General features: G+C 45.6%; 1 protein-coding gene across 2 annotated transcripts in view; it reads right to left on the reverse strand.

The window, feature by feature from the left end:
• The window catches only part of LOC147008748 (semaphorin-3A-like), a 70,611-nt gene that overhangs the window by 22,775 nt on the left and 28,377 nt on the right, over window positions 1-19,459 (reverse strand). Inside the window, exons 2-3 of one of the 2 annotated variants that reach the window (XM_085863593.1) lie at window positions 3,522-3,707; window positions 117-271 (exon numbers count right to left, since the gene is read on the reverse strand). In XM_085863593.1, the coding sequence (XP_085719719.1) occupies window positions 117-271; window positions 3,522-3,684 (318 nt within the window). In that variant the 5' untranslated portion in view covers window positions 3,685-3,707. Of the gene's footprint in view, window positions 1-116; window positions 272-3,521; window positions 3,708-19,459 lie in introns of those variants that run through there. The other variant, XM_085863594.1, reaches the window with a different exon arrangement.

The following is a 19,459-nucleotide window of genomic DNA, read 5'->3' on the forward strand; positions in this document are numbered from 1 at the left end:
TGCCACCAGCTTCCTGTCAAGTGTAGCAGAAGAGTCATAATTAAATATCTGTGAACCTGTGAAACTTCACAAACTCCACCACATTATCTTTAAACAAAAGGTTCTCGAGGCCTCACCTTGAGGTGCTCGGTGATGTCGTGAAGCTGCAGAGCGAACAGGTGATCTCGAGCACCAGCGAACAGCAAGCCTCGCTCCTCATCCACCACGAGGGACCCAAAATCACCAGCACTGGGAAAGCTTAGGAATCGAGAACTGTTTGAGGCAATGAGATCTGGAGAAATTGATTGAAAGTGAGGTACAATTACAGATTGGCAGCAAAATTTGAAGAATACAGTTCACTCTTGGAAAACAAAAATTATCTTTGAAGTGAGTACAAGAAAGGAATGTGAGGGTTTGTTCCTTTTCTGTTTCATCCCTGCTTTCCCCCCTTCCTCTTCCTGCTGTGTTTCATTTAGGTTCTCCCCCATGTGTCTTCCCCTTCCCTTTGATCTCACTCTCACTTTCACTTCTACTCTGATGTTGGTGTTTCCTCCTTTCCATCTTGTTCCTTTCCATTCTGCTCTCGCTCTTCCACAAGCCTTGATCATATACACAAAAAACCTGACTTTGCTTAAAGGAAAACACAAACGCAATTTTTTTCTTCTTCTGAAAACCATTGAAAATCATTAATCACGGTCTAATTTGAAGGGAAAAAAGGTTTGAATTTTTTTTGCCAAACACATGGTGTCAGTTTTTCTGTTCAATTAATGGTTTATAATCGTTTAAATGATAAATCAGTTGTACTACTCCAGCAGAAACAGCACATACATGGCACGACATGAACACGATATGGCACGGTCACAATACGGCACGGACACGATACGGCACGGACACGATACGGCACGGACACGATACGGCACGGACACGATACTGCATGGTCACGATACGGCATGGACACGATACGGCATGGTCACGATACGGCATGGTCACGATATGGCATGGACACGATATGGCACGGACACGATACGGCACGGTCACGATACGGCACGGTCACGATATGGCATAGACACGATATGGCACGGACACGATACGGCACGGTCACGATACGGCATGGTCACGATACGGCATGGACACGATATGGCATGGTCACGATATGGCACGGACACGATATGGCATGGTCACGATACGGCATGGTCACAATACGGCACGGACACGATACGGCACGGACACGATACGGCACGGACACGATACGGCACGGACACGATACGGCACGGACACGATACGGCACGGACACGATACGGCACGGACACCATATGGCAAGGTCACGAAACGGCACGGTCACGATATGGCATGGACAAGATACGGCATGGACACCATACGGCACGGTCACGATACGGCATGGTCCTTCCCAGTGGATGTGGGAGTGGTGGAGGATGTTGGTGGGTATTGTGGGGGTGATGGTTGATGGAAGATTGGGGGGGAGATGGTGGAGGGGGGATGGTGGTGGGTATTATGGGGTAATAGTTGATGGGGGGTTGTGAGGGATGGTGGAGGGGAGGGGTGTGGGATGGTGGTGAGTATTGTGGGGGTGATGGTTGATGGAGAATTGTGGGGGGATGGTGGAGGGGATGTGGGATGGTGGTGGGTATTGTGGGGTAATGGTTGATGGGGATTGTGGAGGGGAGAAGGGGAGAAGGGGTAGAGTGGAGGAGGGGGGGGGAGGGGAGACACTGAAAGTTTTTGCGTCCTCGGTCATATCCTCTCGGAGGAATAGATGATACATACATCATACTTTCTCGGCTCTATAAATATATGGTGGTTCATGTGATTTGTAGAAATTTGTATTGATAATACATAATTCTTTCAGGTGCTCTTGTAACTGCCAGGTAATGACAACAGGTGTTTTATTCACCACTCACATCGCCCGTGTACCTGTGCCGGTAGTTGGGTGGAGGTGGTCTCACAGTTTCGAGTGACGGCTGTTTCTTCCACATTAATCGTGGCGATGGCATCCTCAGTCAGTTGTGGTGGATTACAAGATCTAGCCATCTCAGTGGTTTCCTAACAGTGCTCTGTAAAAAGCAAACATTTTGTAGGCCCGATCCACACTCGTGTATTTCGGACAAATCTCGTCCAATTTCTGGCAAACTTTGGGCCTTTCGTCCTTTGGTGTCGCATGAAACCATCTCGGTTTGTAACTCTATACAAGCACCAAGGACACATCGACTCGGCATATTTGTGGAAAATCGAAGATTATTCACCGTTTGGATTGAATCATAATGCGATGTAACCCGGAGACAGTCGGGATATAATATGGCGGTCGACTTCCAGGTGCGACGTCACGGCAATGCGTGAAGAACAAAGAAGACTTCGACTTTTATTCACAAAATTACCGACTTTATAAATCGGAAATCGGAAAAGACGTCATATCGATTTTGTCGGGTATAAAGTGGTCTCATCACCACGTTTCCTTACGTTCACTTGAGGAAATATGGTGATTCGACTGTCATTGTGGCCGAGTGGCAATCTCACTACTTCTACTTTAATGGCCACAATTATTCCCACGTTCTTGTGGGGTTGGCTGGAGGAAGTTTTAGGCCCAAGTCTTTCACGAACCGGTGGGCCAGGCATGACGCTTGACAAAGCAATTATGGCTGGAATTTTGGAATTTGGCCATGGCACTGGCGATAGCTCGCCTACTCTTCACGATGGTCACTGTGATCTTTAACGTCCACCACATAATTCCGGCAGGCGGGACGCCAGTTTAACGTCCATCAGATGGACGGGACACACATCGATGAATCACCTTGCCTGTGAACACAGTTTCTCGCTGGGCCAAGATTACAAGCCAGGCGAGACGGCTCGATCACGAGTGAGCGCATCTCTCGGCCAATCTACTGGCAAGCTCACTGGGCTTTGAAAACCTACCCCCTGAAGACTAATCATGCTGCTGTACGGTGCTTGGTAAAACCTAGCTCACTTGCCGATCATTTTCAGAGGCAATCTGCCTGGTCTAGTGGACATGTACCAGTTCAAACTTTGAGGTTGACCCTCAAATGTCCTTTGGGCAACATGGGATGGGCATTAAAATTCTACCAATCAAAGGCAGTGGTGTCCACCTCCCCGCCATCTGCACAACAAAATTATGGAATCATCTCCGAGTTTATCATGACTGAGATTCATGTGATCAATTATCCCCACTCCCAAATACATTTGGTCTGCTCCATTGAGTCATTGTTCCTGCTGCAGCATTTTTCTTTTCATCTTCCACATTTAACAGACATTGAAGAGACCATAAGACCCAACCAAGCACCTTCTATTGTGTTTTTCTTTTTTGTTCTTCTCACAGCTGGATGTGTTCGTTGCTCGGCAACAAATCACGAGTTGCCATTTGCACGCTGTCAGACAAGCTGTCAGCTCATTATGCAAATAGTGCAACAAAAACATAAATTGAGCTACCAATCCCAAGTTAATTTGTTCATTTTCGGTGAGAGTCAAAAGCAGTATTAGATACAGAATTGCATTAGGCCTTGAGCAACGACCTTCATGCGAGAGCGAATTCCGGGGAATTGCTCCACGGTTGTCCCATGTAAAGGCAGCGAGGTGAGGGAGCGAGACAGCCATCAAAAAACTCGAAAGGTAGAAGAGCATGATGGCAGAAGAACCGGGGCTGCCTCCTCCTGTCTGCTCCCACCAAAGTCCCATTCGGCTTTCCAGAATCCGAATACCTGGCAAGAGGAGAAAACACAAACACGAGAAAGCACAACATCAATCAGTATTACATCGACTTCGTTTGCTCACTTTGGAGCGGAATCAAGAAGGCTGTCCTCACGGACTCGATGCTCCGCAGATCTGCAACTTAGGCAGTTGTTACATCAATTCATTCTTATTTTCAAGATTCGAAATTGTTTTGCAGTTTTTGGCTTGCTGATGGCGATGTTTCCTTTCATCTCTGCCACCGAAGATGGACAGAAGTTATGTTTTAACTCATCTGTCTTTCTGTCTGTTAAGGCCCGGTCACACCTTGACGTTTTAGCCAGCGATGGCAACGTATAAAAATGTATCTAAAACGCTGGCTTACGTTGAACTTTTGATGTTTTTTTTAAGATTCGGACGTATTCATAACGAGTTGGTCGTATGCATAACATATTAGTAATGGACACAGAACGTTTCGTTGTGTTATAGATAATTTATACCAACGAATGCTGAACCTGTTGTCGGCCTACACAACCGATGCCCAACGATAGTCTAACTTGGGCATAGCGCGTTGCACGCATCGCCGACGATGTCGTGACGTAGCCTATTAAAAGGCTGACGCACAACGATTCGAATCATAACTGCCGTAGAAATGGAAGTGACAACATCGCGGTCACACCTTGGCGATCTTGCCAGCGTATGCCGACCTAAGAAAAATGTGTCTAAAACGTTGGGGCACGTCGAATACGGTATGAGTAAGTTTGGTATACGTGAGTACAACGCTAAAGTACGCTATCATACGTCGTAGTAAGTAGAGTACGTCAAGAAATTTTAAACATGTTCAAAATTTTACGACGTACTCGGCGTATGACACACGTTCCGCATGCGATGGGGATAAGTTTTACACACGATATGTGGACGCTTACACACGTCCACAAACGCTACTTATAAGCTACTCATAAGTCGAAACACGTCGCGGTAATGTCTTTTTTACGCGAAACTTATTTCTAACTTATGTTTGACGTGCTTTGAACCAATTCTTTACACAGTCCCAACACACATCGACGTATGTAGACGTATTCCAATGACGTCTTCCGGTCGACAAAAAAAAAAATTAACGTGTTTCTCGCTTACAACTGCCATATAAAGACGTGTTCCCAGCGGTTTTGGGAATTGGTATATAAAAATGCTGCTCATAAAAGGGGAACCCAACAGTGTTTTCGAGTTCCTTTTTGAGTCGATGTCCATGTCAGCAGTAACAGTATCAGTATCAGTATTACTATTAGTATTAGTATTAGTAGTAGTTTGTTCATGTTGGCAGTAGTAGGTGAGTGTGAGGCGGAGGGTGTGGGTTATGATGGATCGTCCTTGCGTCCGCGTGTCCACGGGTAGGTTCATCGGCTGCCACTTAACGATTTAAATGGCTGCATCTCCACTATTGAAAGTAGACGCTTCCGCTCAACAATTGGATTTTTTTTACACTCAACAACTTTTAAACGGTACCACTCTGCTATTTTCATTTTTTTTTTTTTTTTTTTTTTTTTTTTTTTTTTTGTATACCTTGGTCGAGGCTCGTATGAGAGCTAACACACAACTCACAGCAAGGAGGCATGAGACAAGAGGGGCGGGAGTGGAAGGGACAAAACAGTGGGGAACAGACACATTAGGTGAACTGTGGAAGGGAGTGGGATGGGGATGGGACGGGGAACATGGCGAGGGGAAGATGGACATTAAAGGGACTTTCAGGAAGGAAAGCAGGAGAATTGAAGGAAGTGGGCTTGGGTGGATTATCGGGGGTAGAAAAGATCGAGGATTTGGATGGGGGAAGATAAGAGGTGGTGGTGAACAGCTGTTTTGAAAGCCTGAAGGGAAGAATGGGAAAGAATAGAGTGAGGAAGTTTATTCCAAAGGCGGGAAAAAGAGGAATGAAAGAGTGAAGATGAGCAGTGATTCGTGATTTTGGTAGTTTTACCAGAAGGGGGTTGTTGGCGGACCTTGAGCGCCCTGTGGAAATGTGGTTGGGACAAATCGCAGAGAGAGCAGGGGGGCAAGGCTGGAGAGGAGTCGGTAGAAGACAGAAAGACCACCGACCAACCTGCGGTGATTGAGTGAGAGGCCCAAAGACTCAGCTTCATTGCGGGAGATGCCAATGATCTTAAAAGCCCTGGTTTCGACAGCGTGAAGTCGAGAAAGGTGGGAGGCAGGAGCACCAGCCCAGAGGGGAGAGCAGTACTCCATCAGGCTACGGACAAAAGCTTTGTAAGTGGTCAGGAGCTCAAGAGGGCCGAGGAAGGACTTTGCACGACGGAGGATTCCCAGTCGGCGACTGGCTTTTGAGGCAAGGTTGGAAATGTGACTTTCCCAGGAAAGGTCATGGCAGATAGTGAGACCCAGAAGCTTGAAAGAAAAGACTTCTTCCAGAGGATTGTTGAGAAAGTGGATGGGGGGTTTTGTAAACGGTCCTTTCGAAGAGACATAGTGAGAGTGTGAGATTTGTCTGGATTGAAAGACATGTTCCACGTGTTGGACCAGTTTGTGATTTTATCCAGATCTGCAGTGAGCGAAGAAGCTGCTGCTTGCCGGTCTGAGGGATGACAGATGGTACGGCAGAGGGTTGAGTCATCGGCAAAGAGAAATAGAGGATTTTCCAGAGAGTCCGAGAGATCATTGATGAAAACCAGAAAAAGAACAGGGCCCAGAACGCTACCTTGAGGAACTCCAGCCTGCACAGGAAGAGGGGATGAAAGAACTCCATTTAGGGCCACACGTTGACTGCGACAGGAGAGGAAGTCTGCGAGCCATGAGTGGAGATGGCCTTGAATACCATGGGCAGAGAGTTTGGTGAGTAGGGCAGGGTGCCAGACTGTGTCAAAAAATTTTTCTGTGCCAGACTGTGCTATTTTCATTGTTTACAATGAACGATTTAAATTGCTGTCACTCGCCTTTGTTTTTTGACGCTGGGGTTTTGAAATTTGAAGCGTTTCTTCTGAACGTGTTAAAACGCTCAAACTCGACTATTTTAAATAGACGCTGCCGATGGACAATTGGAATCATAGCCAGTTTCGAAGCCAGATAGTTTCGAATCATAGCCAGAATCGAAGAAAAGTTTGAAGAATGCTGCAAACAAGTGTCCTGGCCGTGGCCGTGGACGCTGACGCAAGGACGATCCATTATACCGACGTCTTTCAGCCTATGAGTAACTTAAAAGTAACGTCTGTCGACGTGTGGCAATGATTGCGTAACGTGCCAACAACAGGTTAATCATAGGTTAGAAATAAGTTTCGGGTATGCTAAACATTACCTCGGCGTGTCTCAACTTATGATTAACTTACAAGTAGCATGTGTTGACGTCTGTCAACGATCGCAGACCGTGCATACAACTTGTGGCCAGCGTAGCGGAACGTGTGAGTCATACGCCGGCATACGTCGTGAAATTTCAAGCATGAAAAAATTTGAGGACAACCAAAAAGTACAACGTTTAAAGCCAACGTACAACGACGTATGGCAGTGTTTTTCAGCGTGCTCTCAATGTTATCAAAACTTACCCATAACGTATTCAACGTGTGCCAGCGTTTTAGAAAAAAAATTCAAAAATCGGCATACGTTGGCTTAAACGTCAAGGTGTGACCGGGCCTTTAGTCTGTGAGCAGGATGTCTCATAAAGTTATGGACGGATTCGGACGAAACTTGATGGACAGGTTGGGTGTGTGACAGGAAAGGATTGATTAGATTTTGATGAAGATCTGGATCCGGTTTCTAGGATTTTTAAATTTGTAAAGCGATTCTTATAAATTGAGAGATGGGGACAAAAACGATATGTAGCATGATATTTCAAAAAGTTGTTGACGGATTTGGACTAAACTTGGTGGATGAGTTGGGTCGGTGACAAGGACAAGCCAAATAGATTTTGGTTCATGTGTGGATCCAGATCCGGACTATCAGTGGGATACAAAGTGTAAACTGTTCAGTCTAGCGGACGTATACACTCCATTGAGTGTTGTTGTAGTTATCTACCTGTTTCGTTTGCTCCTTACAAATCATCCGATGCAGAATTCACAGTTCATTGTGGATACTATTTTTAACATGGTCACACTTCCCTCAGCTCTGGCTTGCATTGCGGCCAAATAATTAAAATTTTGCCAAGCCAACACAGGAAACGGGGCCTTTTGGACTGTTTATAAAGAGTAATGAAGGAAGAGATGAGTGTGAAACGATTGATTGTAGATCACATGTTGTTTTGTGGTGGAAAGAGTGAAAACTGGGGTTCTATCTGTATGCAGATAACTTATTACTGAACTTGTACAATGTATGAGTAATATTTCCCATACCCATGCTATAAGGGATTATTACTCAGTACAAAAGGATAAAAAGGTACCAGCAACTATAGTTATCACTAGGAGCAAGGATCAGATCCGACCGTTCGCCGACCGAATTATCTTAATCCAGGACTATGCAGGTAATGTGTACCAGCAGAGGACGTGCAAAGGGAAAACTGGAGAGGAAGGATGGGAGTTAAGAGGTGCGGGAAGTTTCATATACCAGTAAATAGAGAGACACATGTAATTGCCCGTGTATCATATGGTGATGATTGTTATTCCAAGATTCTTCGCAATTGTTGTTCATCGCAGATTTATTTATTTTACAAGGTCGAGGCTTGACAGAGGGAAAAGATAGCGTACCAACAGTGGGGGCTACAGTTGGACACAATAAGCAAGGGAATGAATGAACAGCAAGTGTATTTTTGCCTGGGGGCCTCATTGAGCTCAGGACCCTGGGCACGGGCACGCAGGGCCCGTGCATTTATCTGCTCCTGCCTATTCCTAATCTTCAGCAATTATCTCACCGAAGCTCTGGAAAATCCTCTTTATCTCTTTGCTGATTACTCCACTGTCTGCAATGACATCCCTTTATCCTTCTGACAGACAGGCAGCAGCCTCTTCCCTCTCCAGAGACCTTGACAAAATTACAGACTGGTCAAACACCTGGAATATGTCTTTCAATCCTGAGAAATCTCTCTCTCCCTCTCTCTCTCTCTCTCTCTGAAAGGACTGTTCTGCAAACTCTCCCATTTTCTTTCTCAACAACCGTCTCAAAGTGGTTCAGTCACTTATACTCTTGGGTCTCACTCTCAGCCATGATCTCTCTTTGGCAAGCCACATTTCAAAGTTGGCCTCCAAAGCCAAACAGCGACTGGGCATCCTCCATCATACAAAGTCCTTCCTTAGCACACCCGAGCTCCTGTCCACCTGCAAGGCTTTCATCCCCAGCTCGATGGAGTCATGCTCTCTCCTATGAGCTGGCTCCTCTGCCCCACATCTGGCTCAGCTTGACGCTGTAGAAACCAAGGCTTCAAGATCATTGAATCTTTCACGATGAAGCTGAGACTATGGGCCTATCACTTTGCCATCGCTGACAGGTCAATGTTCTCTCAGTCTTATTCTGCCTCATTTCTGGTCTTGCCCCCTCTGCCCTCTCGGTGCTCCCCCTCCCCCCCAGCCTCCCGGGTCCAACACTTATGCGGTCCAACAGCAACCCCCTCTGTGTGAAACTACCTAAATCCAGAACCACTGCTCACCTCCACTCATTTATTCCTCTTTTTTCCACCCATGGAACCACATTCCATACTCTCGTCAATCTCATCCTTCCCTCCAGGTCTTCAAGACAGCTGTTCTCCACCATCTCAAGTCATCCCCTATCCAAAATAATGATCTTTTCTACACCTGTTAAACCACCCCACCTCTCCCTAAACTTCACTTATGTATCCATCTCAAACCACTCCTTGCGTTCTCCCTTTCCCTTCATCATTACCTGCATCCCTTGTTTGCCCGTCTCTGTCTACTTTCTCCCTCTGCCCTGCTGTTGGCGTTTTCGCTTTCTCCTGCTGTTCCCTTTGTTATTTTGTTTCCTGATCTGTTCTGTGTCCGAGCTCTTCCACGAGCCTTGACTATGTATTAAACAAACAAACAAAAAATCATCTTTATGGGGTTGTAGATATTAATGTCACATGACACAAGCATTGATTACATAACCTAGATTCCAGAGATAAACAATTTCTTTCTTTTTTTTACCCTTTTTTGTTCGAAAAATTGAAAGTCAGTGAAATTTGGCCACTTTTATGTTTGCAGCGAATCTCTTGTTGTCTTGTTAGATTACTCGTGGGTCTGTTGGTCTGATGGACCAAATTTTCATTGGTCTTCGTGAGCCTTGTTGCATACCCACCTGCTGTACTGCTTGAGCATTAGCTTGCCTTTCACTCAGCCCAGATATGCTTGGGGCCAGCACAGGGATTATATGTTCCTTATTATTATTGCCATATGATACAACTATTTTTACCCTCGCCAATGGAGAGGGTATTGCATTTGGGTACGTTTGTTTGTTCGTCTGTTTGTCCACACAAAACTTTCGTGTTTTTCTCCACAACCGCTTGTTGGATTGAGATGAAATTTTCACCATCGGTGTGACTACTCATGCGGAATGTTGTAATAATTATGATGTCATAGGTCACGTGGTGTGGCAGCCATATTGGAAAAAAAGGAAAAATTTTGGACTTCTGTATCTCTGAAACTGCACCAAGGAAAAAATTGAAATTTGGCACACACTCACGAGGAATGAGTGTGATTTTGTTCATGACGTCGTAGGTGCCTTCGTAATGACGTCATAATTGCATATGTAGAATGCCACATCCAATCAGTATGAAATTTTTTGAGGGCCATCGAGGGATAAAATGGTCCACAGAAAAAACATCTAATGATGTCATCAGTCACGTGATTCGGCAGCCATATTGGTTTTTTTTTCCAACCTTCAAAAATCTCTGAAATGGCTCAACAGGTTGAGACGAAACTTTACATGTATGACCACCTGTCCATGAGGAACAAAAGGTTCACACATATGATATCATAGGTCACATGGTTTGGCAGCCATATTGGATTGACCCTCAAACCTATAAAAATACACCACTCAAAATAAGTCCTGGCGAGGGTCTGCAATCTCTGATTGCTCTTTTTCTTGTTATTATTGTTGTATATATGTACATGGAGTTCCCAATGCTAACCAAATATCAAAGTCCTAAAAACTAGTGTATAATTCACATTTCAACCAAGATAGATTCAGGTGAACATTTAATCAGTCCCCAAATCTACGAATCGTGGCTTCATTTAAAAGAGGCTGCTCAAGGACGAGATCATGCACCAATTTTAGAAATTTCTGAATAATGAGATCCCACAAATTTTCTATCACAGGAAATGTAGAAGCCTGTTCACCATGAAGAGAGACCTCGATACACTCAAAAGAAAAGCAGAATTGGGTCTCAATGACTAAGTGAAACTGGTGATTCTACCAGTAAAAGACCTAACAAGAATTTCATCAGTCAAGAGTGTATAATAAGAACTGAATATTTTGTGAGAAAGTTAAATGCGACAAAGGAACATCAACAAGTGAGAAATTGATAAAGGCTACACAACTCAAAGTTGATGACAGGCTTCACAAATGTGCAGTACAATATGGTGATGCAAACATTTTGGCAGTAACTAGTAGGGACATAGTAGCTGCAGAAGCACACAACCAATCATCATGCACAATAATTACATCAGAGTTAAATGGAAACCTGTTGGCAAGCAAGATACAAAAATGCGGCACTCAAACACGTACCAGAGTACATGATCTCCAGAAAATAGTTTCCACCATTGGTGAAAGTATTTGTCATGCCCTTATAATGTACTGGGTGTGACACAGTAAGCACATTTGACGGGAAAAGAAAGGCAAGTTCCCTGAAAATACTAAGAGCCAACAGAGAGGTGCAGGAAGTGTTTCTACACTTGGGAAAGGAATGGGATCAATCAGAGGAATTTATGGTAAAATTGGAAACGTTTAAATGTCAACTGTATGCAACAAGGTTCACGACATCAAAGTCGGTGATTTCAGATATCATTTATTCTGCGCAAAAAGAGGGGAAATCGAGAGCCATCAACTGCCGCCATGTCGAGCCTATCTAAAGAAGCATGCACTATGGACCAATTAGCAGGAGGCAATATGGAGACTGTCTCCACAAAGACCCCCAAATATCCAGCTCTATTGGTGGAGCATGGGAGTGGAAATGTCAAGGTGATGAAATGGAGATGATGGTGGACTGTATGGAGAGACAACCAGCACCACAGGCAGTGCTTGATCTCCTCGCCTGTAACTGGTCCAGGAATTGCAAACTGCAAAGATGTGTTTGCTTAGCAAATGGTCTCAAGTGCACTGAAATGTTTTGGCGGTCATATTGTGAGAACCAGGCTATCAAGATGGAAAGTGATGATGTCCAAATGTTTTCAGAAGAACCACCGGACAGACGATGATGTTGAGGAAGATGAGAGAGATAATGATGATTTGTGAGATCGTTTAGTCACATAACTGGGTTTTGATCTTATTTCACGAACGTATCGTTTTATGTTAGTTGTACTGAACATGAGAGACAGATTTAACTACTTTGCCTTTACTGTCAGAAATATATATTGTAAAAATGAGGTTCTTATTCACAAAACTGTCCATAAAATCATTTTTAGCTTGATCGTTCTAAACTATAAATTCCCAAATAAAACATCACAGTATCAAGACAATATTCCAATATCATTGTATGCCTGGTGTTGGCTTTATGGTTCGGGTGGTGGGCTTGGGATCCTAGGATCCTGAGTTCAAATCCCACTTGGCTGTTGAATTAATACCATGTGGGGTTGACTCTGCCTGTCATCCTTCTGAGGTCAGCAAATGAGTGTCAGCTTGCTGGTATACTGTATTGGAGTGGTGACCTCTCCAGGATTGTGTCCAGTAGCCAAGGAGACTGCTGAGGCAGCACCAATGCCCTGTACAGAGTATGGTCCCAATGGATGGATGAATTCCAATATCATTCACTTCCCTAATGCTTTCAGACTGCTTTTTGACTTCTTGATGACATCATAAGTGAGTGATGGAGAAAATATTGATAGAACTAGAGTGCGTGGGATGTCTGGTAACAAGAATATATGACTTGCAGATGTTTAACGATCAAAACCAGGCGAGAAAACAAGAGAAAAGAATAACGAGTAAGCCCAAAATTTTAGCCATATCAGCAAAAAGGTACCAGCTATAATTTTGAATGAAAAACAGGGAAAGCAAATATTTCTTTCAATGCAATCACTTACTTTCCAACTCTCGAGATCTATCTAGTCCTTCAAGAAAATCACTATGAGCCTTTGTTCCCTCGAGTGGTACTGACCAACCGAGCTAGCTCATGGCCTACTTTATATATTTGATGAAGTGTATTGTGCTTTCATCTATCTATAATTCCAGCACTGTGTGTGTGTGTGTGTGTGTGTGTGTGTGTGTGTGTGTGTGTGTGTGTGTGTGTGTGTGTGTGTGTGTGTGTGTGTGTGTGTGTGTGTGTGTGTGTGTGTGTGTGTGTGTGTGTGTGTGTGTGTGACCGCTGTTTCTCGACAACCACTGGTCCGATCTAATTGAAACTTGCCAGGTATATTGCTGTATGTAGGCCCTGAGTATGTGCCTTTTCAAGGATTGATATTAATCGGACAAGTGGTTCCCAAGTTATGGCCATTTATTTACCAAACCAATGACAGGACATGTTGCTGCGTAGGCATGGCCGATGGGGAAAGGGCACCATTTAGTTACCAATGACAGGACACGTTGCTTGGCATTTTGCACCCACAGTATCTATCTTCTATCTATCTATAATTCCAGCAATCTCTGTTTGTTTGCTTTTCAAAAGGTTTGAAATTAATCGGACAAGTGGTTCCCAAGTTATGGCCAAGTTAGAGCACGTTTCCCATTACGGGTTACAACGTACGGACTTCCGGATAGTGATGACTTCATGTATTCGAATAATATCTTGATTTCTTATGCGCATTTATAGATAAACACAATGCCCCAATCCAGTCGTCGTTTACGAGAGCGAAGAAACAGCCTGTGTGGTTGTTTGAAAGTTTTTTTCTTTGCACATACGGCCACGCACGTACGGACATGTGAGAGCGAAGGAACGGCCTGTGTGGTTGTTGTTTCTGGCACACGGTTTGAAAGTTTTTTTTTTGAGCGAAGGAACGGCCTGTGTGGTTGTTGTTTCTGGCACACGGTTTGAAAGTTTTTTTTTTGAGCGAAGGAACGGCCTGTGTGGGTGTTGTTTCTGGCACGTGGTTTGAAAGTTTTTTTTTTTGCATGTACGGCCATGCACGTACGGCCACGCACGTACTGGCACGCGAGAGTGAAGTGTGGTTGTTGTTTCTGCCATGCGGTTTGAAAGTTTGAATTTTTTTTCCACGTACGGCCACGCACGTATGGGCACGCGAGAGCGAAGGAACGGCCTGTGTGGTTGTTGTTTCTGGCACGCAATTTGAACGTTTAAAAAAAAAAAAAATTTGCATGTACGGCCACGCACGTATGGGCACGCGAGAGCGAAAGAACAGCCTGTGTGGTTGTTTCTGGCACGTGGTTTGAAAGTTTTATGTTTTTTTTGCACGTACAGCCACGCACGTACGGGCACGCACTAGTAATTAAAATGTTAGCATGGACACTTGCATAATTCAAACGTCTCACCACATCTGCCCCTAGACCAGGCTGAGTACATCTGGCAACACATTAGCATCCACCATCTCCCACAAACGAGAATACTCACCCCTCCTGCAGCTACCCACAATTTCCACATGACTACTTATGTGCAGCGTGTCCTGGGTCTCAATCGTTCTTCTCGTCCCACTGCCTTGACTGGTGTTTTGCCTCTCGTTCGGCTCATTTCCTCATTGATCAAGCATGGCTCCCAAGTGCAAGACTAGTGCCGGAGATGTGTTGACTACCAAGAGGCAGAAGAACATGATGAGCCTGAGTCACAAAGTGGATCTGCTGGACCGGCTGTTGAGAGGACAGAGTGTGGCCTCTGTGTGCAGACTCTACGGAGTAAACAAATCCACTGTTCGCTACATATAGAAGAACAAGAAGGCGATCTGAGAAAGTGCTGCGGTGAGCACTGCACTGAGCACCAAAGTGCTCACCCATGTCTGGGATGTCCACGTAGAAAGGATGGAGAAGGCACTCAGTGTACGGATTGAGGACAATGTACAGAAAAACATGCCTTTAGTTGGACATCTCATTCACGCACAGTAGATGCATATGTATGTGCATCTGGCTGGCACGGGTGGCAACAGCACGAGTAACGTGGGTACGAGCGATGCGGTACGAGTGGCCCCAGTTCATTCCAAGCAAGCAGGAGATGGTTTGACCGCTTCAAAAAGTGTTACGGTCTCAGCAACGTAAAACTGACAGGCGAGCGTGCCTCTGCAGACCATGAGGTGGCTGAGGTGTTCCCTGCTAAACTCACGCAGCTCATCGAGGAGAAGGGGTACGTGCTCGAGCAGGTGTTCAATCAGGAGGAGACCGGCCTGTTTTGGAAAAAGATGCCAACACGACCTTTTATCTTGAAGCACAAGGGGACATCATCGAGATTCAAGGCCACAAAGGAATGGCTATCTCTTTTCCTCTGCGCAAATGCAAAAGGGGACTGTATGACGAAGCCCATGATATTGTATGACAAAAGGAAACTGCATGACAAAGCCCTGAATCCACATGCTCTCAAGGGTAAGAACAAGCACACACTGCTTGTGCTTTTGAGGGCCAACAGGAAGGCATTGGTGACGGCAGCAATTTTCATGGACTGGTTTTATAACTGTTTCATCCCTCAGGTGGAGAGGTACCTTGCAAAAGCAAACCATACGTTCAAGGTTTTCTTGCTCGTCCACAATGCTCCTGGTCACCCCAGGTACCTGAAGTTGGCTCACCCAAACAGAGGCGATCTTCCTGCCCCCCAACACCACATCCCAGATCCAGCCGTTCGACCAAGGGGTAATTTTGACTTTCAAAACATATTATACCCGCCTCACCTTTCGCAGCATTTTGGATGCGATGGACTCGCCATCAGGCAGTGTTAACAGAAGTTCAACATGGCCCACTGCATCAGTACAATCAAATAATTGCTGGACGAGGTTTAAGCCTCCACCATCATTGCTTGCTGGCACAACCTGGGGCCACAGATAGTGAAGAACTTCAGAGGCTTTCCTGACAACATGGAGGAGAGGCATAAAATTGTCTGGTTGGCATGACAGGTGGGAGGAGAAGGCTTTGACGACGTGGAGCCTGAGGAGTTGGATGCTCTTATCACCTCACATACTGAGGAGCTCACCAAGGAGGAGTTGGGAGCCATTATAGTGCAGCAGCATAGCAAACCTGTTGTGCATTTTGTGATACAAGCACCAAATTTGGCACAAATGTACATTAATATGTTGCGAACATTTTCAGATATTGGGCCACTTGAAATTCTCTCTTTATGTCCGCTATATTGGATTTCAAAATGGCCGCCACTTGAAATATACATTTGCTATTATCTCTGGACGTAATGCAGCTATTGACTTGATTCTGGTTTCTAAATGTATGTTTTTGGGGGCAAGGAATCCAATGGTACCATTTTCAACTTAATATTATCTATCACAGTCTGTTATATAATTTTATTTGGAAATTATCTTGGCAAATATTGGATTCAACGCAATACTTTGAAAAGAATGTCTTAGTTCTGTAAATGTCTTAGGTATAATACTGACATGCTACATGGTCTAGTATTTGAGGCTAGGTGAACTGGTATCTGAGGCTAGGTATATACCGGTACTGAAGATACGTGTACATAAACAGTGTCATATTAACAAGTTCAGCATTGCCACAAGTACATGTAAGTTGTTGACTCATCGTCATGTGCAGTCCCCTTCACACACACAGAGGGTTGTGCACTGAAGGGCAGCGTTTTTGCACTTGCAGCGCCTCACACACCCTTTCTTGCACTTGCAAGAAACCAGCTCAATGCAGCTGTGAGCTGCCTCAGTTAGCCTGGTCCAGTAAGGTGTGTACTGTCCTTCTCCAGTCCTTGACCAACCCCAGTTGGTTGGTGGAGGGAGCTCTGGTGCTGGCAGCAGTATCTGACCCCACACATGTCCACCTTGATACACTACTCTCTTGACATGTTCCTCCAGAGCTGCCTTCGTTGGAGGGATGAGCTGCACATTGTTCTTCCTTGCGAAGAGTTTCCTCCTGGCCTTGTCAATGTCTGTGCATTTGCTGGTTCGATCATACAACAGGATCACGAACCTCTCGATGATGCGCATTGCATCGTCTGGTATGTCACGAGGTGCAGAGGACAGCAGCAGCAGCGCCTCAGTGAGTTCTGGCAGTACCGTCCAGACTGCCCACGCAGTCTTCTTGCCATGTCTATGAAAACTAGACACAGTGTCGCATCCAGTTAGAGCATGGAACATTGGCAGTGCACGAGCCTTCTCTCGTCCCAATCCAGCTGCTATTTCGTGTGCTGCTAGGTATCGGAAACTCTGGCCTGTTCCGAATGCCAGCCACAGTTTGTCTTCTGGTTGCAACTCCTGTGCCAGGGACACTGCCAGCACCACAACATCGGTGTCTACAGTCCGGATGAGTATTGCATGGTGTCCATGCTGGACTGCGTGAGATGCATCCAGCAACATCCGACTGTCAGCTTCTTCATGGTTACATGGGCGAGTGAGGTCAGATCTGGCAGTCGTGGCTTGCTGAGCACTGCCTCTCCATCAGTAATGACGAATTGCTTGTCCTCCTCGTCAAACCATTCCATGAGAGCTGCTAAGAGGAACCTGAACAGCTCGGTCTTTTGCTGTCCACTCGTAGGAAATTCTGCCAGTTTCCTGGTATGGCTGCGGCAGCCACCACACGTCTCCGCACACCTTGTCTCCGCTTTACACGTGTACTACCTTTCAGTGAATCAGCAAGGTAAGTATCCCAGACCAGATCCAGGAATGACACTGTTATCAGCTTCGTGGACATGTATGGGATGAAGATCTGTTGTGCATACTCTTCAAAGGTCTTTGATGCAGCCGGCTTCAGCATCTGGACGATGGCTGCTCCATCAAGCACAATACAGGTCGTGACAGGAGTCTCTGTCTTTGCGTCGGAGACTTCTTCCAAGCATGTGAGGAGATCACTCTTGGTACCAGTACAGAGGCTTCCACCATCAGACAATGCAGGAGGACATGCCTGATTCTCGTGACAAAAGAACTCCTCAAGGTTTCCATCCCTCGTCTGGCAGCCAATGTACAGGCGTGCGAAGAGTTCACGGTCATTCTTGATGGAGGCGAGCTGTTGCTGACCTATGCTCTGGCTTCTTGGAGTGGAAGTGCTAAACACCTTACGAGGAATGGGTGCGTCCACTGCCTTTGTTCTGTCCAACAGACACTCTCTGGTGAAAGCCTCGAACTGCTCTTGGCCAATCCTCTTGGCATTCATCACAGTCTCCACAGCAGCAGGACCTGCGATCTCCTTTGTGTCCAGTATGACTACATCCTGACTCTCCTCCTCGAATGGGTTGCCCATCTCCTCTATGACACCGATGAGAGAGCGAACATCTTTCACAAATGAGGCCTGTACACTTGGCGTATGATCATGATGACGTGTGTCTGCTGTTTGCCATCTCCAGTGTTGGTTCCCATCCTGGAATTCTTCGATCACCCTGGCAACTTCTGGTCCCACAACCATCCAGCGACGTAGGGCACTCGGGTTGTCAGTGAGCCTAACTGCTCCACCGTCTCCTTTGATGCAGGCATTATTCTGCTCATGTGCCTGGTCAATCGGGATTGAAGAGAACACCCTCTGTGTTTTCTGAACGGTGAAGTGGCTTTCCCTGAATTTCCTGGCTACATCTGGGTGTTTGATGGTGAGTTCGGCCATGTCCTTCAGGTGCACTGGTGGACCAATATGGCAGACATATGGCGGACATATTTGAAATCCAATATGGAGGACATAAAGAGAGAATTTCAAGTGGCCCAATATCTGAAAATGTTCACAACATATTAATGTACATTTGTGCCAAATTTGGTGCTTGTTTCACAAAATGCACAATTCTTTTGAATATTGGGCTAAGCTGCCCCACTATTACCAAGGTTTCCGAGGATGAGGAGGAGGAGGTGGGCAGTGATGAGGAAGAAGAGTCGAGGTTCAAACTCATGGTCAAGTTCCTGGGTGAGATATTACAGGACATTCAGTCAGTTACCGAGAGGCTGTTAGATGCTGATCTGGTCATGGAGCATTACTTTAAAGTCAAGAAAGGGTTGGATGACGTGATGCTCCCATACAAGGAGTTACATCAAAATCTACAGCAATCTGCCAGGGAGTTCACAATCACAGAGTTCTTTCGCCCTGGTCCGTCCACCTCAGGAGCACCAGCACCCTCGCCTGCCTCTCCTGGCTATCCTGGCTCTCCTGCATCCCATTCGATGAGCGACTCTTCAGGATCCTCATCTGGTTCAGCACCCTCACCGACATTATTTTCAGTGCACGATTCATCAGCACACTCACCTATGTGGTCTTCAGATGACTCCACTGAGTTCACTGGATTTTAAAACATCATCAGCATCATCACTTGAAAAGTTGCGTTTGTTTGTGCAAGTAAAAATTTGTGCTGAGGATATTAAAAAAGCAAAGGGGATACTCTCCACCTTGGAAGAACCAAAAAGGACAGAGCAGAAGGAACCAGACACACTTTGGCACTGTGTGCTGCCATACTACCCTGGCCTTTCTGAAAGGATTGGCAGAATAGTACGTGGCTCACCGATTGGCATAGCCAACAAGCCTCTGCGCACCATCCGTAATGCCATTTCAAAACTAAAGGACCCAATACCAACTGGTGATAAATCTGGATTAGTTTACCATTCATCATGCAAAGACTGTGACCAATTCCACATCG

This window comes from Eptatretus burgeri, chromosome 18 (genome assembly GCF_056783735.1).
Source record: "Eptatretus burgeri isolate ZD-2024b chromosome 18, Ebu_testis_v1, whole genome shotgun sequence".
NCBI classification, from domain to species: Eukaryota; Metazoa; Chordata; class Myxini; order Myxiniformes; family Myxinidae; genus Eptatretus; species Eptatretus burgeri.